General features: G+C 55.5%; 1 protein-coding gene across 1 annotated transcript; it reads left to right on the forward strand.

Annotated features, from left to right (window-relative positions):
* The first annotated feature begins 14,840 nt into the window (after positions 1-14,840).
* LOC118710277 (cationic amino acid transporter 3-like) lies at positions 14,841-23,388 on the forward strand. The gene is made up of 11 exons (XM_036422733.2): positions 14,841-15,213; positions 16,454-16,609; positions 17,434-17,611; positions 18,258-18,370; positions 18,721-18,943; positions 20,130-20,269; positions 20,390-20,492; positions 21,030-21,232; positions 22,120-22,286; positions 23,054-23,162; positions 23,280-23,388. The coding sequence occupies exons 1-11, from the start codon at positions 14,841-14,843 to the stop codon at positions 23,348-23,350; spliced, it is 1,836 nt and encodes a 611-aa protein (XP_036278626.1). The 3' UTR covers positions 23,351-23,388.
* Positions 23,389-26,301: the final 2,913 nt, after the last annotated feature.

Raw genomic sequence — 26,301 nt, forward strand, 5'->3', positions numbered from 1 at the left:
CCAGACGTGTCCTGGCTACATCTCCCTGAAGGAACAGCAACAAAAGCCTTGAAAAGGAAGCGGGTTTGGACCCCAGCCACCACAGGAATGAGCCTGAGGACCTAGGCTGAGTGAAACGGGCCGGTCACCAGGAGACAGGCCCTGTGTGAGTCCACTTCTGAGAAGCCCCCAGAGCCCTGGCTGGGTGGTTCAGTGGATAGAGCGTCGGCCTGCGGACTGAAGGGTCCCGGGTTCAATTCCGGTCAAGGGCATGAACCTTGGTGGCAGGCACATCCCCAGTGCGGACTGTGCAAGAGGCAGCTGATTCGATGTTTCTGGCTCTCTAGCCCTCTCCCTTCCTCTCTGTAAAAATATTTTGAAAAATAATAAAACTCAATCTCCTTCATATATAGATAGATAGATAGATAGATATAGATATAAATATAGATATAGATATAGATATAGATATAGATATATTATTGATTTCTTACAGAGAGGAAGAGAGAGGGATAGGTAGAAACATCGATGAGAGAGAATCATCAATTAGCTGCCTCTTGCACACCCCCTACTTGGGATGTGCCCTCAACCAAGGTACATGCCCTTGATCAGAATCGAACCTGGGACTTTTCAGTCCGCAGGCTGACGCTCTATCCACTGAGCCACACCTGATACACCAAGGTTGTAGCTTCAATCCCCAGTCAGGGTCCGTACCAGAAGCAGCCCATGCATGCAGGTGTGAGCGGAACCACAAATCTCTCTCAAATAACAAAACAAACAGCCCCAGCCAGTTGTTCAGTGGTTACAGCCAGTGGTTCAGTGGTTCAGTGGCCCATGGGCCGAACGGTCTGGGTTTGAGTCTCTCTCACATCGATGTTTTTCTCTCTGCCTCTCCCTCTCCCTCCCACTCTCTCTAAAAAAGTATATGAGAACCAGCTGGCAAGGCTCAGGGGTTGAGTGTCGACCTATGAACCAGGTTCGACTCCCCGGCAGGGCCCATGCCCACCAGGTTGTGGGCTTGATCGCCAGTGAGGGGCGTGCGGGAGGCAGAGGACTCACGATTCTCTCTCCTCATGGATGTTCCTATCTCCCCCTCCCCCTTCCTCTCTGAAATCAATGTTCTTTGTTTGTTTGTTTTTAACATATTTTATTTATTTTTCACAGAGAGTAAGAGAGGGGGATAGAGAGTTAGAAACATCGATCAGCTGCTTCTTGCACACCCCCTACTGGGAATGTGCCCACAACCAAGGTACATGCCCTTGACCGGAATCGAACCTGGGGCCCTTGAGTCCGCAGGCCGACGCTCTATCCTAGGGGTGTCGAACTCAATCAGAGAAGGGGCCAAAATCTAAAATCCAGCCTAAATCGCGGGCCGAATGGTTTACTGAACAGTCATAAACTGTCATTGTGATGGAAACGCAGCGGAGTGCAGTGATGACAGCGCGGTGCAGGCCACATTGCAAGGCCTGGCGGGACGGATTTGGCCCGCGGGCCTTGTGTTTGACACATGTGCTCCACTGAGCCAAACCGGTTTCAGCTAAAATCAATATGTTAAAAAAAAAAAAAAGGCCCCCGGGCCCCCAGATACACAGCTGCTCACCTGCAGCTCTCACCAGCTCCTCTCAGCTCACCCCACCCTCACCTGCTCCTCTTAGCTCACCCCCAGCCCTCACCTATAAAATAAAAAATAATAAATAAATAAATAAATAAATAAATAAATAAATAAAATCTATGGGGAAAAATATATCCTCACATGAGGATTCATAAAATAAATAAACAGTAAAAATCAGAAACCAAAAACACCAGCCTCAGGGCCTGTGGACACACATCCAACCTCCCCCACTCCACCCCACCCCTCCTCTGGCACACAGCTGCCAGCTCCTGCTTTCCCCTGGGAAATGGGCCTTTTCCAGCCTCGGAATGGAGCCGGGCCGACATCCCGCTGCCCGCTCAGGCCCCCAGGCCCCTGGGGATGTCTGAACCCACAGCCCCGTCTCCTGCCCAGGAGGGTCAGGCGCCCGGACCTACCGGACGGACAGACAGACTGCGGCTGGACCTGCTCCTCGACGGTCAGTGAGGGTGAGCAGAAGCCCGGAGCTGGAGCCAATGAAGATAAAATCTCTACCTCAGCGCTGGAAACGCCCAAGCCCACCCCCACCTGGCTGGCGGGGGCGGGCGGGCGGGCCAGGAGGGGTGGGGCCTACGGCAGCAGCATTTCTGTGGAGGGAAGGGACCCCATGCTGACTTGATAAGCTCGGGGCGGCCTGCACAGCGGGCTTGCAAACTCAGAGACCTAAAGTCCCCACCAAGGACGGTCTGAAATGAAACTTCATTTTTTATTTTTTAAAGATATATTTTATTCCCGAGACCGGTTTGGCTCAATGGATAGAGCGTCGGCTTGGGGATTGAAGGGACCCGGGTTCGATTCCGGTCAAGGGCATGTACCTTGGTTGCGGGCATATCCCCAGTAGGGGGTGTGCAAGAGGCAGCTGATCGATGACTCTCTCTCATTGATGTTTCTAGCTTTCTATCTCTCTCCCTTCCTCTCTGTACAAAATCAATAAAATATATTTTAAAAATATATATTAATTTTTAAAAAAAGATATATTTTATTGATTTTGTACAGAGAGGAAGAGAGGGATAGAGAGTTAGAAACATTGCTGAGAGAGAAACACTGACTAGCTGCCTCTTGCACATTCCCTACACCCCCTACAGGGGATGTGCCCGCAACCAAGGTACATGCCCTTGACCGGAATCAAACCCGGGACCTTTCAGTCCGCAGTCCGACGCTCTATCCACTGAGCCAAACCAGTTTCGGCTGAAATGAAACTTTAATTAAACGCCATGATGGTGGCAGTCACCTCCTATGCACCTTCCCCTTCCCTGAGCCCACCGGTCTGTTTGCACCTGTGATGACACACCCCTGAAATATCTGGGTCACGTGTAACCTCCCCTTTCTGGAGCCCCTGGGGCCCACCCTAACGGGCTGGGAGCCGGGACAGACGCCGCAAATTCCTTCATTATCATGTTAATTGTCCCTGCACCCACCTGGGTGTGTGTCCGTCATTTCACTTTTTATCCAGCCCCAGGGGGTCCCCCCCACCCCCACTTTGCTTCCTCCCACCTCTGGTCTATCACCAATGGACTTCAAACAGCCCATCTGCATCCCTTTCTTACTTTTTTAAAATATATTTTATTGATTTTTTCCAGGGAGGGAGGGAGAGGGACAGAGAGTTAGAAACATCCATGAGAGAGAAACACCGATCAGCTGCCTCCTGCACACCCCCAACTGGGGATGTGCCCGCAACCAAGGTACATGCCCTTGACCGGAATCGAACCCGGGACCCTTCAGTTCGCAGGCCGACACTCTGTCCCCTGAGCCACACCGGTTTCGGCCGCATCCCTTTCATTGATGGCAGGTATAGCCCGCCATTCTCAGGAGCATCAGCTCAGTCCGGTGAGGCCCTGCTTCCCAGCCTGTGCTAACAGGCCAGCCGTTCGGCTCGGATGAGCTCAGACATTCCTTGCAGGTCTCCGTGCCTTTTTACGTTCAAACCACGGGCAGGAGGCGGCTGGGCTCGCCCGCAGGGCACTGCTCCAAGATGCTTCTCTAGTTGGAGTGAAATGCTCCTGACGTGACCGGTTCCACCTGAGCCGTGTGGAACGGTCCCGGGGGGCGGTGGTACTGCCTGCCCCTGGCGGCGCCCTCGTGCCCGGGAATTCTCCTCACCTCGCACAACCCGGGCCCTGTCCCCGCCAGACACTGACCCCCGCTCCCGTCCTGCCAGCCTCTGCCCCCGCCGCCCACCTCCTTCTGTCTCTCCGGCTGGGACCACTCTCCATACTGCAGGGAGTGGGAGCAGAGCCTGGCCAGTGTGGCTCAGTGGTTGAGCATCAACCTATGAACCAAGGGGTTGCATTTTGATGCCTGGTCAGGGCACACGCCCAGGTTGTGGGCTCCATCCCCAGTGTGGGGACTGTGGGAGGCAGCCGATCCATGATTCTCTCTCATCATTGACGTCTCCTCTCTCTCTCCTCTCCTCTTCTCTCTCTCTCTCTCTCTCTCTCTCTCTCTCTCTCTCTCTCTCTCTCTCTCTCTCTCTCCCACTTCATCTCTGAAATGAATAAAAATATATTAAAAGCTTAAGTGACTCTCACAATCGAAACAACCAAATGGATGACTGAACAGGCTGCATAGAGTGATCAGGCTGGCGGGGGTGGAGGGGGCGTGGAGAGCAGTTGGGGATGATCAGGTCAGCAGCGGGGGAAGTTAGGGGCTATCAGGCAGGCAGGCAGGTGAGCAGTTAGGAGCCAGGGGTCCCGGATTGTGAGAGGTGATAAATCCTCCCTTCCCCCAACTGATGGATGGAGAATGAAGAATGATGTAAACTCCACCTGCAGCATGGACATTCCTGAGCCCCTAACCAGGCACCTGACATGGACTGTACATTGAACCACCCATCAGCACCTGCCAAGTACCCTAAGCCCTCGATTCCTAAGTCCTTAGGTCCCTAATCATGTGCCTTACATGAAGCCACCAATCAGTGTGTGCTGAGTGCCCTAAGCCCCACCCCTTCCCATCCCTCCCCTCAAAAGGCGTGTCTATCCCTGACTGGTGTGGCTCAGTGGATAGAGCGTTGGCCTGCGGACTAAAAGGTCCCAGGTTCTATTCCAGTCAAGGGCATGCACCTTGGTTGCAGGCACATCCCCAGTGTGTGTGTGTGGGGGGGGGTGGGGTGCAGGAGATAGCTGATCAATGTCTCTCTCATCGATGTTTCTAATTCTCTATCCCTTTCCCTTCCTCTCTGTAAAAAATCAATAAAATATATATTTTTTAAAAAAGGCGTCTTCACCCCAGCTCTTTTCCCTCTGGGAGGCAGCCCGGCAGGGGTCTTCTCTCCAATAAAGCCTGTGTCCTGGCCCTGGTCTCGGCCCTCTGTCTCATCTTTCATTATCCTCCAAGGGGTCCCGGGTTTGAGAGGGTGCAGGCAGGGCTGAAGGGACCCCCCCCACACACACACACACCCCATGCACGAATTTTGTGCACCAGGCCTTTAGTATTAAAAACATAAAAGTTGCAGCAGAATGCATGGGAGAATAGTCAGCCAACATTCTAAAGGAGGGAAGTGTAACCTTTATTCCTCAGGTCTGCTAGTCCAGGGGAATTCTGGACCCAAAGCCTGAAGTGAACTGTGGGGAGGCTCTGACCCATAGATCTTCCCCGGGAGAAAGACAGGGTCCCGCTCAATTCCTCTCTGTGTAAAATCAATAAAATATATTAAAAATAAAAAAAATATGTTTTATTGATTTTTTACAGAGAGGAAGAGAGAGGTAGAAACATCGATGAGAGAGAATCATCGACCAGCTGCCACTTGCACACCCCCTACTGGAGATGTGTCTGCAACCAAGGTACATGCCCTTGCCGGGAATCAAACCTGGGATCTTTCAGTCCGCAGGCTGACGCTCTATCCACTGAGCCAAACCGGTCCCGGCTCATCATGGATGTTTCTATCTCTCTCTATCCCTCTCCTTTGCCCTCTAAAATAAAATAAAAAAAATTTTTTTTTAAATTAAGATCAGCGGAGACCTGTTTGGCTCAGTGGATAGAGCATTGGCTTGGGGACTGAAGGGTCCCGGGTTCGATTCTAGTCAAGGGCATGTACCTTGGTTGTGGGCACATCCTCAGTAGGGTTGTGCAAGAGGCAGCTGATCAATGATTCTCTCTCATCGATGTTTCTAACTCTCTATCCCTCTCTCTTCCTCTCTGTAAAAAAAAAAAAAAAAATCAATAAAATATATATAAAAAAATTAAGATCAGATCTGGAATAACAATTAAAAAAAAACAAAAAAAACAGAAAGCTATCAGGTTTCAGGCAGAGAAACCGGTGGCCCGTGAGCTCCCTTATCGCGCAGGCGAGGACAGGGAGGACATGATGACAGAGATTTCCCTGTTCGGCAGCGGAGGGAGACAGAGCGAGGTCTGTGCGGCCTCGGGCGGCTGAGGCGCCTCACCAGCTGAGCCAGGCCGGCCGGGCTGGGGGACATTCTCATTTCGTTGTACTTAAGTTCTCACCGAAGGATATTTTCTTCCATTGATTTGAAGGGAAACGTGGAAGGTGAGAGAGAGAGAGAAACAGCCTGGGAGCGAGACACATTGATTGGCCGCCTCCTGTGCCAGGGATTGAACCTGCAAGCAAGGTACATGCCCTTGACCGGAATCGAACCCGGGACCTTTCAGTCCCTAAGCCGACGTTCTATCACTGAGCCACACCGGTTTCGGCCAGAAGTAAAACTCTGTGAGGTGGCTCTTGTCTGTCTGTTTCCCCCAAAACCTGTGCCCTGGCGCCCGGCAGGGGGCGGGTCCCTGGGGGTGAACCTGCCTCCTCCGGCCGCAGGGAGCGCCAGTGTGGCCCGGGCCTGGAGCGCCACCATCGACAGCCTGACCGGGCAGCACATGTCGCGGGCGCTGCAGGAGAGCGTGCCCCTGCGCCTGCCCCTCCTGGCCGGCTCCCCGGACTCCTTCGCGCTGGGCCTGGTGCTGGTGCTCCCGGGTGAGGCGGCCGGGGGGTGGGGGGGGGGCATTGTGGGGGGGGCGGCGGGGGGGGGCATTGTGGGGGGAGCGGCGGGGGGGGGCATTGTGGGGGGAGCGGCGGGGGGGGCATTGTGGGGGGGGGCTGCTGGGGGGGGATGGGGTGGGGCATTGTGGGGGGAGCGGCGGGGGGGGTGGGCTGGGGGGCAATGTTGGGGGAGCGGCGGGGGGGGTGGGCTGGGGGGGCATTGTGGGGGGGGCTGCTGGGGGGGGATGGGGTGGGGCATTGTGGGGGGAGCGGCTGGGGGGATGGGGTGGGGCATTGGGGGGGAGCGGCCGGGGAGGGGCTGGGGTGGGGCATTGTGAGGGGAGCGGCCGGGGGGGGGGGGCTGGGGGGGCATTGTGGGGGGAGCGGTGGAGGGGGGGGGATGGGGGGGCGTTGTGGGGGCAGCCAGGCGGTGGGATGGGCTGGGGCATTGTGGGGGGAGCGGGCTGGGGGATGGGATGGGGATGGGGCATTGGGGGGGGGTGGGGGGGTGGGATGGGGGGGCATTGTGGGGGGGTGGGGGGGATGGGGTGGGGCATTGTGGGGGAGAGGCTGGGGGGATGGGATGGGGTGGGGCATTGTGGGGGGGTGGGGGGGTGGGATGGGGTGGGGCATTGTGGGGGGGTGGGGGGGTGGGATGGGGTGGGGCATTGTGGGGGAGAGGCTGGGGGGATGGGATGGGGATGGGGCATTGTAGGGGGGGTGGGCTGGGATGGGGCATTGTGGGGGGGGTGGGATGGGGTGGGGCATTGTGGGTGGAGCCGGGCGGGTGGGATGGGGCGGGGGAGGCTTGTCTGGGGGGATGGGGGGGGGATGTGAGGCCAGAAAAGGGGATTTCCCGTGGGAGAAGCAGAGAACAATGTAGACATTGTTCCCACCCTCAGAACTCATTTTGAGCTGGACCTTTTATTTATTATTATTTTTTTAAAATTTATTTTAAAAAATTATATATGTATATAATTGATTTTGTTACAGGGAGGAAGGGAGAGGGATAGAGAGCTGGAAGCATCGATGAGAGAATCATCGACCAGCTGCCTCCTGCACGCCCCCTACCGGGGATGTGCCCGCCCTTGGTCCATGCCGCTGACCGGAATCGAACCCGGGACCCTTCAGTCCGCAGGCTGATGCTCTATCCGCTGAGCCACACGGTTAAGGCTACTTTCCTCTTTGAGGTCAATAGGAATAGGGACCGGTTTGGCTCAGCGGATAAGGCGTTGGCCTGCAGACTGAGGTCAATAGAAATGCTCCAAACCCGCCCGCGAGGCGGCGCTGGGACGCCTGGAGCCCCAGCCGGACAAGCACGCCCCTGGCGGCGGCTCCTCCGCAGCGCAGCGCAGCGCAGCGCAGCGCCCACCCCGCCGGGCAGGGCCCTCTCCCCCAGGGGGCGCCCCCCAGGCCCAGGGGGCGGGCGGCGGGGTCCCGGGCCCTCTCCCCCAGGGGGCGCCCCCAGGCCCAGGGGGCGGGCGGCGGGGTCCCGGGCCTTCTCCCCCAGGGGGCGCCCCCCTGGCCCAGGGGGAGGGCGGCGGGCTCCGGCCCGGGGTGAGCCCTGAGCTCCCGAAGCTCCAGGAGGGGCCGAGGCCCCCTCAGGGCCGGGGACCAGCTGCCCCGCGTCCCCGCTCCCGACGCTGCTCCGGACACAGCGGCCCCGCGGCCCCCTGGGCGCCCGGCCCCCCAGCCCCTGACCCTGTGCGGCCCCAGACGCCCCAGCCCCGACTCAGCCTGCTGCTCCTCCAGCCCCTCCTCCTGGTCCCTCACGGGACCTTCCTTCGTGGCACAGTGGGACCGCTGTTGTACATTCCGATCGATCGGGGATGAGCATCGCCATTTAATTACCAATATTATTGAATGCCGTAGAGGAGCCCTGCAGAGCCTGACAGAAAAGTTCTGTTCCAGCCTCCCCTCCCCCCCAAAAATAAGAAAAAGAAAAACGCCAAAACCGGTTTGGCTCAGTGGATAGAGCGACGGTCTGCGGACTGAAGGGTCCCGGGTTCGATTCCGGTCAAGGGCATGTACCTTGGTTGCGGGCACATCCCCAGTGGGGGGTGTGCAAGAGGCAGCTGATCGATGATTCTCTCTCATCAATGTTTCTAACTCCTATCCCTCTCCCTTCCTCTCTGTAAAAAATCAATAAAATATTAAAAAATAAAAACAAAAAAAAAGAAAAAGAAATCAATAGAAATACATCTACACTAATAAAAGAGAAATATGCAAATTTCTGTCACTTCACAATGCCCACCAGCCAATCAGGAGTGAGTATGCAAATTAATCTGACAAAGATGGAGGCCCCATCCCCAGTGGCTCCAGGCCTCTGGGCAGCATGCATGCAGGTGCATAGTGGCTGGGCTGGGCAGGGTGGCATGACTGCTCTGAAGGGGGCAGAGGGAGCTGCAGGAGCGATGCTCCAGCTGGAGCAAAGACTGAAACCCCCGCTGGAGTGCAGATGGAAGGCGGTGGCCAAGTGAAGGCCTGGGTCCCAGGTGCTGGAGGTAAACCGGTGCCCGCAGCCAGGGGAAGGAAGGCCTAGTACAGGAATCTTCATGCAACGGGTCTCTGATAGATGATAGATAGATAGATTCTTACTTTGTCGTTGGTGTTTGCCAATTTAATTTAAAAAATAAAAATAAAAAAAGGGTCCCGGCTGGTTTGGCTCAGTGGATGGAGCATCAGCCTGCAGGTTCGATTCCAGTCAAGGGGCACATGCAGGAAGCAGCCAATGAATATTCTCTGTCGTCATTGATGTTTTTATCCCTGTCTCTCCCTCTCCCTTCCTCTCTAAAATCAATAAAATATATTTTAAAAAAAAAAAAACAAACAAGGAAGGAGATTCTGCTCTAGCCAGTTTGGCTCAGTAGAAAGAGTGTCGGCTGGCAGACTGAATGATTTTGGGTTCGATTCCGGTCAAGGGCACGTACCTCAGTTGCAGACTTTATCCCTGAGGCAACCAGTTGATGCATTTCTCTCCCATATATGTTTTTCTCTCTCTCCCTCCCTTCCATGCTCTCTAAAAAAACAGTGGAAAAATATCCTGGGGTGAGGATTACACACACACACACACACACACACACACACACATTATGCTGAGGGGAAATAAGCCAAATATTGTATGCTCCCACTTCTACTCCCCTCCTCCTCCCCCCCGGCCCTGGATATATGATATTTTTTTCTGACCCGCAGTTTTCTTTAAAAAAATTCCAACCTATTTGGGTTAAAAGAATAAATATCATACATACATATATCCAGGGCAAACCCTACTTCTACTTTTATTTGTTTTTTATTTTATTGATTTCAGAGAGGAAAGAAGAGGGAGAAAGGGAGAGAGATAGAAGCATCAATGATGAGAATCATGGATCGGCTGCCTCCTGCACGCCCCCTACTGGGAATGGAGCCCACAAGCTGGGCATGTGCCCTGACCGGGCATCAAACTGCCACCTCTTGGTTCATAGGTTGGCACTCAACCACTGAGCCACACCGGTCGAACTCTGCTCCCACTTCCCTGAAGTATAAGGTGACCAGACGTCCCGCTTTTGGCGGGACAGTCCCGATTTTTAACAGTTTGTCCCACGTCCCACGGCATTTTAAAAAAGTCCTGGTCGAAACTGGTTTGGCTCAATGGATAGAGCGTCGGCTTGGGGACTGAAGGGACCCAGGTTCGATTCTGGTCAAGGGCATGTACCTTGGTTGCGGGCACATCCCCAGTAGGAGGTGTGCAAGAGGCAGCTGATCGATGACTCTCTCTCATCGATGTTTCTAACTCTCTATCTCTCTCCCTTCCTCTCTGTACAAAATCAATAAAATATATAGAAAAAAGTCCTGAATTTTGGCGAGAATGCAAGACAAGCTAGGGAACAGCGGGAGAACGGAAAGGGAATATATGGTTTTCGGTGACCGTGTGGCTGTTTAGCCAGGATATGAGTTTTATATTATTTTTGTTAATTTTATAATGTCCAACTTTAATAGTAACAAATAATTGTGGAGAACTGATTATCGAGAACTGCTTATCAACGTTCGCATTGTTGATCAGTTGTTAGAATTCACTCAAATGAGAAATATGCCAAAGAATAAAATAAGACTATACATAATTTTTTAATTAATATTTGTCAATTGTACTTACATTGAAATTTTTAAAAAAATATATTACAATACTATTTTTGCATTCTATGAAAATTTTTGTTGCTCCAAAATATAGACCAAATGTTTAATCAAGAACTCCTCCCCACCCCCATTGGTGTCCCGCTTTACCAAGGTTAAAATCTGATCGCCTTCAGTTAGAAACATCCATGAAAGAGAAACATCGATCAGCTGCCTCCTGCATACCTGCCACTGGGGATGTGCCCACAACCAAGGTACATGCCCTTGACTGGAATCGAACCCGGGACCCTTCAGTCCGCAGGCCTATGCTCTATCCGGTCAGGGCGGGATTCAGTGTTTGGGGAGGACAGAGTGTCTGGGCTTGGGAGCCTGAGTGTGCAATGGCAGGAAATTCCGGGCGTTTTCATGTGGTTGTTGGGTCACGGGTATTTTCCTTCAATACAAGGAGCGCCTTCAAGCGGTGCCTCAGGGCAAGCACAGCAGCCTCCTTCCTGGAGCGTCACTGCAGGCTGGGCCACCCAGCCCTGCCCAGCCCAGCCCACCCGGTGGGGGAGGTGGGCCTGGGTGTGTCCAGCTCCACGTGGAGAGATTGTATCAGCCCTTCCTCACCGGACTTCCTCTAACTCACAGACTGCGGCCAGGAGTGCGGTCCCACAGCCTGCAGTCCGGGGGGGTAAGTCCGGGGGCCTGGCCCTCCTCGGGAGGAGACAGGGCGTGAGGGCTCAGAGACATCCTGGGGCCTGGGCGATCGGCCTGTGGCGGGATGGATGCTCAGCCCGGCTCCATTCATTCCAAGGCTGGGATAGACCCATTTTCCAGAGGAAAGCCGGAGCTGGGAGCTGTGTGTGTTAGAGGAGGGGAGGGGGTGGAGGTGGGGGAGGCTGGTGTTTTTGGGGTTTTGATGATTTTAAAAAAATAACATGTTATTGATTTTTCACAGAGAGGAAGAGAGAGGGATAGAGAGTTAGAAACATCGATGAGCGAGAATCATCGATCAGCTGCCTCTTGCACACCCCCTACTGGGCATGTGCCCACCACCGCCACCACGGTATCGAACCTGGGACCTTTCCGTCTGCAGTCCGCCGCTCTAGCCACGGAGCCCAACCGGTTTCGGCTGGTTTTTGATTTTTATTTCTGTTAGGAAATCCCCGCTTGAGGATATCGTTCCCCCGACAGATTTTTAGAGAGAGGTGGAGTGAGAAAAGAAAGATTGGTCTTAGATACATGGGTTGCCTCCCGCCTGTGCCTAGACAGGGGCTTGGGATGAGCCTGCATCCGAGGTAGGTGTTCTGGGCCGGAATCAAACCCGGGGCCCTTCAGTCCATGTGATGAGGGGACGCTCTGAGCCAGGGGTCCTCAAACTTTTTAAAGTGGGGGCCAGATCACGGTCCCTCAGAGAGCTGGAGGGCCGGACTATATGAACTACTAATTCCTACTGTAACCCCTCGGCTGCGCTCACTGCCCAAAAAACCTGGCGGGCCGGATCAGACTCCTCTGCGGGCCGCATGTGGCCCGCGGGCCGTAGTTTGAAGACGCCTGCAACCGCTGAGCGACCGGCTAGCACTATTTACTAATTATTATTTTAATTAAAAAAAATAGATTTTAATAAATTTTTTATAGAGAGGAAGGGAGAGTTAGAAACATCGATGAGAGAGAAACATTGATTAGCTGTCTCTGCACACACACACACACACACACACACACCCCGACTGGGAATGTGCCCGAAACCAAGGCACATACCCTTGACCAGAATGGAACCTGGGACCCTTCAGCCCACAGGCCGACGCTCTATCCACTGAGCCAAACTGGTTAGGTCTATATGTCATGTTCTATCCATGATGAGAGAGGATCATGGTGCGTGGGCTGCCCTTCGGCAAGTCCCCCTCTGAGGATTGAGGGCACAACCTGGGCTGGAATCGAACCCGGGACCCTTCCGTCAGGGCTGAAACCCTTTCCCTCAAGGCTTTGATTGTGGCTGTTCCTTCAGGGAGGGGTGGCCAGGAGACATCCCCCGCCCCAGGGGCGGGACACAGCCCTGTCTTTTCTCCTCTGGAATGAAGAGGAGCCCTCCCTGCCCCACTTCCTCCTTCCCTCCCTCTTTCCCTTTCTCCTCCCTGCAGGCCCCTGGGAGGCCGTTCTGGGTGGTGCTTCCTGTGGGCGGGGCTGGATTCGGTCCCTGCCAAGCCCATCACTTTTTCACCAGGGCTCCAAATTCCAAGTCCGTTTCACTTGGAAAACAGAAACAGAAACGCCCTCGCTGGTCTGCCTCCCTGGTGGGAGCATCAGCCTGTGGATGAAGGAGGGTCCCGGGTCCGATCCCCAGTGAAGGGCATGGAGCCTCGGCTGCAGGCTCCATCCCTGGCCCCCGTCAGGGTGCGACCGTGCAGGAGGCCGCCCATCCATGTGTCTCTCTCACTTCGATGTTTGTTTTTTTAAAATTTTTAATATACTTTTGTTGATTTCAGAGAGGAAGGGAGAGAGAGAGAGAGAAACAACGATGAGAGAGAATCATTGATCAGCCGCTGCCTGCACGCCCCCTACTGGAGATCGAGCCCGGAAACCCGGGCCTGTGCCCTTGACAGGAATCAGACCTGGGACCCTTCCGTCTGCAGGCCCATGCTCTATCCACTGAGCCAAACCAGCTAGGGTTCACAGCGATGTTTTTCTGACTCTCCCCCTCCCTTTCACTCTCTCTAAAAAATCAACGGGAACACATATCCTTGGGTCAGGATTAACAAAATAAATAGGTAAATAGAAGTAAAGCTCAGCCCTAGCCATTTTGCCTCAGTGGATAGAGCTTGGGCCTGTGGACAGGGTCCTGGGTTCGATTCTGGTCAAGGGCACATTCCTGGGTTGCCTGCTCGATCCCCAGTAGGGGGTGTGCAGGAGGCAGCTGATCAATGATTCTCTCATCATTGATGTTTCTTTTTTTTTTAATATATTTTATTGATATTTCACAGAGAGGAAGAGAGAGGGATAGAGTGTTAGAAACATCAATGAGAGAGAATCATCGACCAGCTGCCTCCTGCTCACCCCCTACTGGGGATGTGCCCGCAACCAAGGTACATGCCCTTGACCGGAATCGAACCTGGGACCTTTCAGTCCGCAGGCTGACTGCTCTATCCGCTGAGCCAAACCGGTCCCGGCTCATCATGGATGTTTCTCTCTCTCTCTATCCCTCTCCTTTGCCCTCTAAAATCAATAAAAACAATTTTTAAAAAAATTAAGATCAGCCGAAACTGGTTTGGCTCAGTGGATAAAGCGTCGGCCTTTGGACTCAGGGGACCCGGGTTCGACTCCGGTCAAGGGCATGTTCTCTGGTTGCGGGCACATCCCCAGTAGAGGGTGTGCAGGGGGCGGCTGATCAATGTTTCTGACTTTCTGTCCCTTTCCCTTCCTCTCTGTAAAAAAAAATCAATAAAATATAGATATATAAAAAAATTAAGATCAGATCTGAAAAAACAATAAAAAAACACACAAAAAAACAGAAAGCTATCAGGTTTCAGGCAGAGAAACCGGTGGCCCGTGAGCTCCCTTATCGCGCAGGCGAGGACAGCGAGGACATGATGACAGAGATTTCCCTGTTGGGCAGCGGAGGGAGGACAGAGCGAGGTCTGTGCGGCCTCGGGCGGCTGAGGCGCCTCACCAGCTGAGCCAGGCCGGCCGGGCTGGGGGACATTCTCATTTCGTTGTACTTAAGTTCTCACCGAAGGATATTTTCTTCCATTGATTTGAAGGGAAACGTGGAAGGTGAGAGAGAGAGAGAAACAGCCTGGGAGCGAGACACATTGATTGGTCGCCTCCTGGGCCAGGGATTGAACCTGCAAGCAAGGTAGGTGCCCTGGACCAGGAATCGAACCCGGGCCGGAGCCCCGTGGGTCCGCAGGCTCTGACCGCCTAGCCACATTGCCGGAAGGGCTGGGGACATTGTTATTTTATTTTATTCAAATTCTCACCAAAGGATATTTTCTCCCATTGATTTGTAGGGGAAAAGTGGAAGGGAGGAGAAGGAGGGAGGAAGAGAGAGAGAGAGAGAGGAACAGCCTGTGAGAGAGATACATTGATTGGTCGCCTCCCAGGCCAGGGATTGAGCCTGCAAGCAAGGTAGGTGCCCCTGACCACTGAGCCACACGGCCGGCCTGACGGCTTCCTGACTGGCTTTCCCTGTAGATTCCCGCCTCTGACTCTGCTCCACCCAAGATGCGGTGCGAAGCCCTCGCCCGGTTTGGCCAGAAGCTGGTGCGCAGGCGGCCCCTGGAGTGGAAGGAGGGCTCCGGAGGCGGCCTGGCCCGGTGCCTGAGCACCCTGGACCTGGTGGCCCTGGGGGTGGGCAGCACCCTGGGGGCGGGCGTGTACGTCCTGGCCGGGGAGGTGGCCCGGGACCAGGCGGGCCCGGCCATCGTGCTGTGCTTCCTGGTGGCCGCCGTGACCTCCGTGCTGTCGGGGCTGTGCTACGCCGAGTTCGGGGCGCGGGTGCCCTGCTCGGGGTCCGCCTACCTCTACAGCTACGTCACCGTGGGGGAGCTGTGCGCCTTCGTCACCGGCTGGAACCTCATCCTCTCCTACGTCATCGGTGAGAGCGGGGCTGCCGGGGGGACCGCGGGAGGGGGGCTGGGGTCTGCGTCCTCTTTCGTCGTCGTCTTCTTCTTCTTCTTCTTCTTCTTCGTCGTCGTCGTCCTCTTTCTCCTCTTCCTCCTCCTCCTCCTCCTCCTTCTTCTTCTTCTCCTTTTTAATATATTTTATTGATTTTTTTACAGAGAGGAAGGGAGAGATAGAGAGTTAGAAACATCAATGAGAGAGAAACATCGATCAGCTGCCTCCTGCACACTCCCTATTGGGGATGTGCCCGCAACCAAGGTCCATGCCCTTGCCCGGAATCGAACCCGGGACCTTTCAGTCCGCAGACCGACGCTCTACCCACTGAGCCAGACCGGTTTCTGCATTCACCCTCATTCTTGAACACTTCGGGGTCCAGCTTGTGAGGGGCGGTGGGTAACAGGGAGGAAAAAACCCCCAGTGTTGCCCTACTAGCCATAGTCAGCAAACTGCGGCTCGCGAGCCACATGCGGCTCTTTGGCCCCTTGAGTGTGGCTCTTCCTCAAAATACCACGGCCTGGGCCAGTCTATTTGGAAGAAGTGGCGTTAGAAGTTTAAGAAATGTGGCTCTCCAGAGAAATTCCAATCATTGTCCTGTTGATCTTTGGCTCTGTTGACCAGTGAGTTTGCCGACCACTGGCCAGTTTGGCTCCGTGGCTAGAGCTTCGGCTTGAGGACTGAAGGGTCCCGGGTTTGATTCTGGCCGAGGGGATGTCCCTCAGGTGCAGGCTCCTTCCCCCATAGGAAGGAGGCAGCTGATGGATGCTTCTCTCTCATCGATGTTTCTGGCTCTCTATCCCGCTCTCTTCCTCTCTGTAAAAAATCAATAAAATATATATTAAAAAAAGGAGGGGAAAAGGAGAAGTGAAACTTTTTTTTTTTTAATCTAATATATTTTATTGATTTTGTACAGAGAGGAAGGGAGAGAGATAGATAGTTAGAAACATCAATGAGAGAGAGTCATCGATCAGCTGCCTCTTGCACACTCCCTACTGGGGATGTGCCCGAACCAACGTATTATACATGCCCTTGACCGGAATCGAACCCGGGACCTTTCAGTCCCTAAGCCGACGTTCTATCCACTGAGCCAAACCGGTTTCGGCCAGAAGTGAAACTCTGTGAGGTGGCTCTTGTCTATCTGTTTCCCCCAAAACCTGTGCCCTGGCGCCCGGCAGGGGGCGGGTCCCTGGGGGTGAACCTGCCTCCTCCGGCCGCAGGGAGCGCCAGTGTGGCCCGGGCCTTGAGCGCCACCATCGACAGCCTGACCGGGCAGCACATGTCGCGGGCGCTGCAGGAGAGCGTGCCCCTGCGCCTGCCCCTCCTGGCCAGCTCCCTGGACTTCTTCGCGCTGGGCCTGGTGCTGCTGCTCACGGGTGAGGCGGCCGGGGGTGGGCTGGGGTGGGGCACTGTGGGGGGGAGCGGCGGGGGGGGGGGGGCGGGATGGGGTGGGGCACTGTGGGGGGAGCGGCTGGGGCGGGGGGAGGCTTGGCTGGGGGGATGGGGTGGGGGATGTGAGTCCAGAAAAGGGAATTTCCCGTGGGAGAAACAGGAAGGCAGGATGTAGACATTGTTCCCACCCTCGGAACTCATTTTAAGCTGGACCTTTTATTTTTATTTTTTTTAATTTATTAAAATATATATATATATATATATATATATATATATATATATATTATTGAATTTTTTACAGAGAGGAAGGCAGAGGGATAGAGAGCTGGAAACATGAGAGAGAAACATTGACCAGCTGCCTCCTGCACACCCTCTACCGGGGATGTGCCCGCAACCCAGGTACATGCCCTTGACCAGAATTGAACCTGGGACCTTTCAGTCCTCAGGTTGATGCTCTATCCACTGAGCCAGACTCATTTCGGCTAGACCTTTTATTTTTAAAATATATTCTTATTGATTTCAGAGAGAGAGAGAGAGAGAGAGAGAGACATCAATGATGAGAATCACGGATCAGCTGCCTCCTGCACACCCCCTACTGGGGATGTGCCCGCAACCAAGGTACATGCCCTTGACCGGAATCGAACCTGGGACCCTTCAGTCTGCAGGCCGACGCCCTATCCACTGAGCCACACTGGTCAGCACATCTTCATTGCCTCCCGGGGAAACCTGCACCCTTCAGCAGCCCCCGCCCCGCCCCTGGGGATCACTCTTGGCCTGCTGTCTAAATTTCCATTCCATCTTCTCACAGGTGTGCTGGTCCTGGGAGCCCGTGAGTCGGCCCTGGTGACCAAGATATTCACGGGCGTGAACCTCCTGGTGCTCAGCTTCGTCATCCTGTCCGGCTTCCTCACGGGGCGCCTGCACCACTGGCAGCTCACGGGGCAGGACTACGCGCTGGCCCAGTCCGAGGCCAATGGCACCGATAGGTCCGGAGGCTCTTTATTTTTAATACATTTTATTGTTCTTTTACAGAGAGGAAGGGAGAGGGAGAGAGAGCCAGAAACATCGATGAGAGAGAAACACCGACCAGCCGCCTCCTGCACTCCCCCTCCCGGGGATGTGCCCGCAATCAAGGCACATGCTCTTGACCGGAATCGAACCCGGGACCCTTCAGTCCTCAGGCCGACGCTCTATCCACTGAGCCACACCTGTTTTGGCCATTTTTTTTTTATTAAATATATTTTTAAATTGATGATTGCAGAAAGGAAGGGAGAGGGAGAGGGAAACATCCATGATGAGAGAGAATCAATAATCGGCTGCCTCCTGCACGCCCCACACTGGGGATCCAGTGAGCCCCATAATCCGGGCCTGTGCCCTCGACAGGGAATTGAACCTTGACCTCTAGGTTGGTAGGTCAATGCTCAACCACTGAGCCACACCGGCCGGGGGGAGGGCACTCTTGGCCGCAGACGTGTGTGGAGTGCGGAGCTGGGAGTGCAGAGCTGGGAGTGCGGTGGGAGGCAGGTGCGGGCGGATGGGCTGGGGGTGGGGTGGGGGGTGGACCAGGGCTGCGGTCCCGGGGAGATGGCTCAGCTGCTCACCCTCCTCCTCCCCTGCCTCCTCTCCCCACAGCCTGGGCCCGCTGGGCGCCGGGGGCTTCGTGCCTTTTGGCTTCCAGGGGGTTCTCCGCGGGGCAGCCACCTGCTTCTACGCCTTCGTGGGTTTTGACTGCATCGCCACCGCAGGTACCGGGTCCGGCTGCCGGGGGTGTGGGGGGCTGGTGGGGGGGGCTCAGGGCTGGTGGAGGGGGGCACAGGGCTGGTGGAGGGGGCACGGGGCTGGTGGGGGGGGCACAGGGCTGGTGGAGGGGGGCACAGGGCTGGTGGAGGGGGCACGGGGCTGGTGGAGGGGGCACGGGGCTGGTGGAGGGGGCACGGGGCTGGTGGGGGGGCACGGGGCTGGTGAGGGGGGCACGGGGCTGGTGGAGGGGGGCACAGGGCTGGTGGGGGGGGCCCGGCTTCGGGGAGTTCCCCAGGAAGAGGGTTCTGTGCCCCCCCCCGGCCTGTGTCCCTGACCCTCGCCCTCCCACTCGCAGGGGAAGAAGTGCGGGACCCGCAGCGGGCCATCCCGCTGGGCACCGTGGCCTCGCTCTCCATCTGCTTCCTGGCGTACTGCGGGGTGTCGGCCGCCCTCACCCTCATGGTGCCCTACTACCAGCTCAGCCCCCACAGCCCCCTGCCTGACGCCTTCCTGCACGTGGGCTGGCCCTGGGCCCGCTACGTGGTGGCCGCCGGCACCCTCTGCGCCCTCTCGTCCAGGTCAGTGCCGGCTGCTGCCCCCTCCCCGCTCCCCCCCCCCCTCTGCTCCCTGTCCCCAGCCGTCCCGCCCAGGGGGAGGGACCGAGGGAGACACACCGGACACAACGGGAACCATGCAGATACCCAAGCCCGGGGTTGGCAAACTCATTAGTCAGCAGAGCCACATACCAACAGTGCAGTGATTGACATTTCTTTTGAAAGCCAATTGTTTTAAACTTAAACTATTCAGGTAGGTACATTGTTATTAACTTAGAGGCCCAGTGCACGAAATTCGCGCATGGAGGGGGAAAGGGGAGGGTGTTCCTCAGCCCAGCCTGCACCCTCTCCAGTCTGGGACCCCTCAAGGGATGTCCAACTGCCTGGTGGGATAGTGTCTAAACAGGCAGACATACCTCTCACAATCCAGGACTGCTGGCTCCCAACTGCTCGCCTGCCTGCCAGCCTGATCACCCCCTAACCACTCCCATGCCAGCCTGATTGATGTCCAACTGCTCCCCTGCCAGCCTGTTTGCCCCCAACTTCCCTCCTCTGCTGACCTGGTCACCCCTAACTGCCCTCCCCTGCAGGGTTGATTGTCTCTAACTGCCCTCCCCTGCAGGCTTGATCGCCTCCAACTGCCCTCCCTTGCAAGCCTGGTGCCTCTCAACTGCCCTCCCCTGCTGGCCATCTTGTGGTGGCCATCTTGTATGCACATGGGGGCAGGATCTTTGACCACATGGGGGCAGCCATCTTGTGTGTTGGAGTGATGGTCAATCTGCATATTACTCTTTTATTAGGTAGGACTAGGGGACTCCTAAGCCGGCCTCTGCTAAAAGCTCAAGGGGCCAAAGAGCCGCATGTGGCTCGTGAGCCGCAGTTTGCCAAGCACTGCTCGGCCTTCGTGGCTCAGTGGCTAGGGCGTCGGCCTGTGGACTCAGGCTCCCGGGTTCCGTTCCGGTCAAGGGCATGTGCCTCGGTTGCAGGTTCGATTCCCAGACTTGTTCAGGGCAAGGGTGGGAGGCGATCCATCGATGTGTCTCTCTCATGTTGATGTGTCTCTCTCGGTCTCTCTCCTTCCCTTCCACTCCCACTAACACTCAATGGAAAAATACCCTCAGGTGAGGATGAATGACAGCATGTGGGCCAGACGGGCAGCCCAGGCCTGCCTGCCTGTGATCGCCACACACGTCTCTCCTCCCTCCGCCAGCCTCCTGGGCGCCATGTTCCCCATGCCGCGGGTGATCCTGGCCATGGCGGAGGACGGACTCCTGTTCCGGGCACTGGCCCGGATCCACCCCCGCACTCACACCCCCATCGTGGCCACCGTAGTGTCTGGGATTTTTGCAGGTGAGTAAGCCAAACCCCAAACCTATCCCTGTTCCCATCCAACTCCCTCCGCTGGGATGTCCCCAGTGGGTCCTCACCCGCTCCCTTCCCACCCCGCCCGTGTCTGCCCCCTCCGTGCAGCCCTCATGGCCTTCCTCTTCGAGCTCAGCAACCTGGTGGACCTCATGTCGATCGGGACTCTGCTAGCCTACTCCCTGGTGGCCTTCTCCGTGCTGGTTCTCAGGTGAGGCCCCGCGAGGTTTGTTTTTATCTGTTTTTATAGATTTCAGAGAGGAAGGGAGGAGAGGCAGAGGCAGAAACAACTGTCCTGAGAATCTCTGATCGGCTGCCTCCTGCACGCCCCCCACTGGGCACCAAGCCCACTGTCTGGGCGTGTGCCCTGACTGGGGATCGAACCGGGACCTCCTGGTTCTTGGGTCATCCGCGCTCAACCACGTGAGCCACCCGGGCTTGGGCTCCTGAGGAAGAGACAGACGGAGACAGACAGACATCGTGGTTGCCTCCCATAGGCACCCCGACTGGGGACGGCCCCCCAGCTGGGCCCGCGCCCTGACCACACACGGCACCGGGGGTCTCAGCTGCCCTGGAGGATGCTCGCCCGGCGGAGCCCCCCGCCAGGGCTCGAACCCGGGGCCCTGATGGGGGAGCTGCTCCCCTCTTGCCTCCGAGCGGCCTCCTCGGGTGCTGCCCACGCGGGCGGGAAGGGCCGTGTGACGGGGAGGTGGGGGGACGTGTGAAGGCGGCAGGCCTGTCTCACCAGGTACCAGCCGGACCAGCACCCGGGCGAGAAGGAGAAGCCGGGGGAGGAGATGACGGAGGTGCAGCGCGGGCCGGACGCCGGCCCCCGGGGCCCGGAGCCGGAGGCGGGCGCGGCGGGCGCCCTGCGAGGCCTGTGGAGCCCCGGGAGCGCCGTGCCCACCCCGCGGTCCGGCCGCGCCGTCTACGGCTGCGCCTTGGTGCTGGGTGAGCGGAGGGGGGGGGGGGGGGGGGCCGGAGGGGCCGGAGGAGGGGGCGCGGGTGCCTGGACAGATGAGGGCCCATCGCTTTGTTCCTGATGTCATCCCATGGGTCTTTACTTTATTTTTTAAAATGTATTTTTATTGCCCTGACCGGTTTGGCTCAGTGGATAGAGCGTCAGCCTGCAGACTAAGGGTCCCGGGTTTGATTCCGGCCAAGGGCATGTGCCTGGGTTTGCGGGCACATCCCCAGTAGAGGGTGTGCAGGAGGCAGCTGATCGATGACTCTCTCTCATCGATGTTTCTGACTCTCCATCCTTCTCCCTTCGTCTCTGAAAAAAAAATCAATAAAATATATGTTTAAAAAATAAAAAAATATATTTTTATTGAATTTTTACAGGGAGGAAGGGAAAAGGATAGAGAGTTAGAAACATCAATAAGAAAGAAACATCCATCAGCTGCCTCCTGCACACCCCAGACTGGGGATGTGCCCACAACCAACGTACATGCCCTTGACAGGAATCGAACCCGGGACCCTTCAGTCCGCAGGCCGACGCTCTATCCATTGAGCCACACCGGTCAGGGCATCCCATTGATGTTTGGAGAGAGTGGACCTGGGGGTGGGGGTGGGAGAGAAACACTGACGTGAGGGAGACATACAGACCCGATGCCTCCCGCACGAGGGGTCGAACCTGCCACCCGGGTGCATGTCCCTGAATCGAACCCGTGACCCTGAGGTGCAGGGCCGGCGTTCTCACCACTGAGCTACCCAGGCCGGGCAGGAAGGCCCAGGTGGATGTGGGCGGTTTGAGGTGGGATGTGACCCGAGCCCTCGATACCTTTGGCCTCTGAACTTGACCTGCTCTCCCCCCGCCCGTCCGCCCGCCCTGGCAGCCGTGCTGCTGACCGCCCTGAGCCTGGCCCTGGCCCAGTGGCCCCGCCGCCTGGCCTCCGGGGACCCCCTGGCCGCCGCCGTGACGGGGCTGCTGCTGCTGCTGGTGGTGGGGCTCACGGCCGTCCTCTGGAGGCAGCCCCAGAACCCCGCTGCTCTGCGCTTCAAGGTGGGTGACCTGTGACCCCGGGGGGGGGGGTCTGCCCGCCTCGCTGGGCGGGGAGGCAGGGGGAGGGCTGGCATGAAGGGACCGGAACAACATGGAGGGATGGACAGGAACAGACCAGAGACCAGGAGCCAGGGGTCAGACGGCTAGACCTCAGAGGGAGGGTGGGGGTGAGAGGGAGAGATCAACCAAAGGACTTGTGTGCACACCTAGGAGCCTAAGCAGGCGTCGAGGACAATAGGGGGGTGGGGGCATGAGTGTAGGGTAGGGAGGGGGATTGGGGGATGGGAATGGGGGGTTGAGGACAAATATGGGATACCTTAATCAATAGAGAAATTTAAAAAACAATAAGATTGGTACCCATGGTCCTTAAGATTCTTAAGATACATTATAAATGAAACAGGCTTTAATGATTAAGCTAAGAACCTGAACAGCAGTGACATGATTTTGTAATGTATGAAACAAATAACAACCAGAAGTTGTTTATGAAATAAAATCCTCTTCAAACACACGACTATAAAATAAAATTAAAAATAGAATAGAATAGAATAGAATAGAATAGAATAGAATAGAATAGAATAGAATAGAATAGAATAGAATAGAATAGAATAAAATGAATGGACCACCCCAACCCACACTCCACTCAGAGGCATGCGCTGGGAGACCTCATCTACCAGGTGTGGAGGGCGTGGCCTGACGGGACTGGGCTCCTCCCGCCCCCCCAGGGACGGGGTCTCCCTCCGGGCCCTCAGGGGTGACCTTCGCCCCAGGTGCCCGCGCTGCCCGCGCTGCCCCTCGCCAGCATCTTCGTGAACCTGTACCTGATGCTGCAGATGCCCGCCCACACCTGGGCCCAGTTCGGCGTCTGGATGGCGATGGGTACGTGGCCTCCGGGGGAGGGAAGGGGGGGAGACTGAACCCCAGATCCTCCCTCCCCCAGCTCCCCTCTCCCCCCCAGCCATCTCCGGGGTCCCCGCTCACCGCCGTGTCCCCCAGGCGCCGCCATCTACTTCGGCTACGGGATCCGGCACAGCGCGGAGGCCGCCCCCGCGCAGACCCGGCTCTAGGGACCCGGACTCCGGCCCCGAGCGTCTCCTGTCCCCGGGCCCTGCCTCCCCGGGGATGAGGGGGGCCCCGGGCCTCTCCCGGGGATGAGGGGGCGCCCCGGGGCCCCGGTTCCGTGTCCCGGTGGAGAGGCGGAGATGCGCGCAGAGCGCACAGGGTGCGGGGCGCAGGGATGCGCTCTCACCACAACGGGCAGACAGGGAGCCCATCCCAGCAACCGGAAGAGGAAATGAACTTCCAGAGAGAGCAGATTGCCCCAGGGGAAGAAAAGTCCTGTTTCAACTCTGTGGTGTCCACAGTGCACACTTTTTTTGGGTAATTTTTCATTAAAAAAATGTTTTTTTCTCAATTACAGTTGGCATTCAGTCCTCTGTTCGTGTCAGATAGTCAGCACCGCGGTGAGATGTTTGTGTAATGTGTGAAGTGCTCCCCCTGACACTGTAATATTTATTAGAATACGGACTGCGTGCCTGTGTGGTACATGAATCCTGTGACTGCTCTGTAGTACCAGTCTGTACCCCTCACCCCTCCACCCTTGTTACCCAGCGGCCCCCTGTCACGCTCCCATCTGGCCATGTTCGGTTTGTTCTCTTCGTCTGTGTCTGTTTTTGCCCATTTGGTTATTTTGGCTTTCCAGGGTCCGCATATATAAGCGAGATCTTGTGGTGTTTGTCTTTCTCTGTCTGACTTTACTTAGCAATAACACCCTCTAGATCCATCCATGTAGTGCACATGTGTCAAACACAAGGCCCGCGGGCCAAATCCGTCCCGCCAGGCCTTGCAATGTGGCCCGCACCGCGCTGTCATCACTGCACTCCGCTGCGTTTCCATCACAATGACAGTTTATGACTGTTCAGTAAACCATTCGGCCCGCGATTTAGGCTGGATTTTAGATTTTGGCCCCTTCTCTGATTGAGTTCGACACCCCTAATAGTGGGAACATTCTTTGGGTCAAAGAGTTGCCCTTGAAATATTGGGACACAAATAAGTTGGAAATAAAAGGAAGGGGGGGAAAATGGATCATACAAACAGTGCCCTGACCGCTGTGGCTCAGTTGGTTGGAGTGTTGGTCTAGACTAGGGGTGTCGAACTCAATCAGAGAAGGGGCCAAAATCTAAAATCCAGCCTAAATCGCGGGCCGAATGGTTTACTGAACAGTCATAAACTGTCATTGTGATGGAAACGCAGCGGAGTGCAATGATGACAGCGCGGTGCGGGCCACATTGCAAGGCCTGGCGGGACGGATTTGGCCCTCGGGCCTTGTGTTTGACACATGTGGTCTAGACCAGTGGTCGGCAAACTCATGAGTCCACAGAGCCAAACGTCAACAGGACAGCGATTGAAATTTCTTTTGAGAGCCATGTTTTTTAAAAACTTCTAACACCACATCTTCCAAATAGACTCGCTCAGGCCGTGGTATTTTGTGGAAGAGCCACACTCAAGGGGCCAAAGAGCCACATGTGGCTCTGAGAGCCGCAGTTTGCTGACCACAGGTCTTGTAGACCAAAAGGTGGCAAGTTTGATAACCGGTCAGGGCAGGTGTGGGAAGCAATTGATGTTTTTCTGCCCCTGTTCATCATCTCTAATACCAGTTAAAAATGTAAATAGATCTGCCGAAACCGGTTTGGCTCAATGGAGAGAGCGTCAACTTGGGGACTGAAAGGTCCTGGGTTCGATTCCCGTCAAGGGCATGTACCTTGGTTGCAGGCATATCCCCAGTAGGGGGCGTGCAAGAGGCAGCTGATCGATGACTCTCATCGATGTTTCTAACTCTATCTCTCTCCCTTCCTCTCTGTACAAAATCAATAAAATATATTAAAATAAATAAATATAAGAAATATAAATAGATCTGGCATAACTGTATTGATATTGGACAAGGTAGGTTTTCATTTCATACTGTTAGAGATAAATGATCACGTTTACTTCCCCCCAACTTTATTGAGATAAAATTGACATGTAACATCGTGTCAATGACCATTTTCCAGACCCCCCTTTTTTTAGTTCATATTTTATGTTGTTACTCCTCACTGGGGATATTTTTTCCACCGGTTTCTAGAGTGGGGCGGAGGGGGAGAGAGAGACCATAGATGTGAGGAATAATTGCCTCCTGTACTTGCCCCCACCTGGACCCGGTAGCCAACCTGAAACCCAGGTGCATGCCCTTGACTGGGAATAGATCCATGGGCAGCTATATGCTCTGGCCACTGACCACATCAGCTACTTTTAATTTTTTGGTTGATTAGAGAGGGAGAGGAAGAGAGAAATATTGATGTGAGAGGGAAACGGCGATCATTTGCTTCTTGTATGCACACCGGCCAGGGCCCATATTACTGGGGATAAAAGACTCATTCAGAGTGACAACCCAGTGGACGGGAGCTCTTCACTGGAAAATAGCGGTGCCAGAGGCAGGGGTGGGGCGTGAGAAGTGGGGAGCTTGTTACTGGTGACAGTTTTGGGTGGAGCTAGACGTTAGACTGGAAAGACAACAGGATGATGTCACTGCAGAACAGAAGCGAAGCCTGACTTTAAGGTTTATGGGCGTTGAAGGTGGTGAGAAAGCAGAGGATTATTGTGGGAACAAAACACTGCGGTAGAGCGAAGGATGGACCCCTTGGAGGGACGAGGGTCCAGAAAGGGAGTTGCAGAGTTGTTAGGTGGATTTAAAGGAGTTGGACTAACAGACGAAGGGGCCCTGATGAAATGACAGGGTTAGAAAACGGTAATTAAAGGGGAATGAATCTTCAGGCGGCCGTTTGATGGGAAAGGGCCATCACCGGATTCGTATCCTTAGCAGTCCGTGTGGAACAGCTCCATGGCGCTGTAGCAGGCCACGCAGAACACTGCCCACAAAACACTTTCCATGTTGAATCACGATCAACTAATGGGCTCATAGAAGACGAGGGACAATTACTTGACACAAAAACACGACCTGTCAAACCTACAGTGTGGGTGA

The sequence above is a fragment of the Pipistrellus kuhlii genome, unplaced genomic scaffold (assembly GCF_014108245.1).
Source record: "Pipistrellus kuhlii isolate mPipKuh1 unplaced genomic scaffold, mPipKuh1.p scaffold_m20_p_71, whole genome shotgun sequence".
NCBI classification, from domain to species: domain Eukaryota; kingdom Metazoa; phylum Chordata; class Mammalia; order Chiroptera; family Vespertilionidae; genus Pipistrellus; species Pipistrellus kuhlii.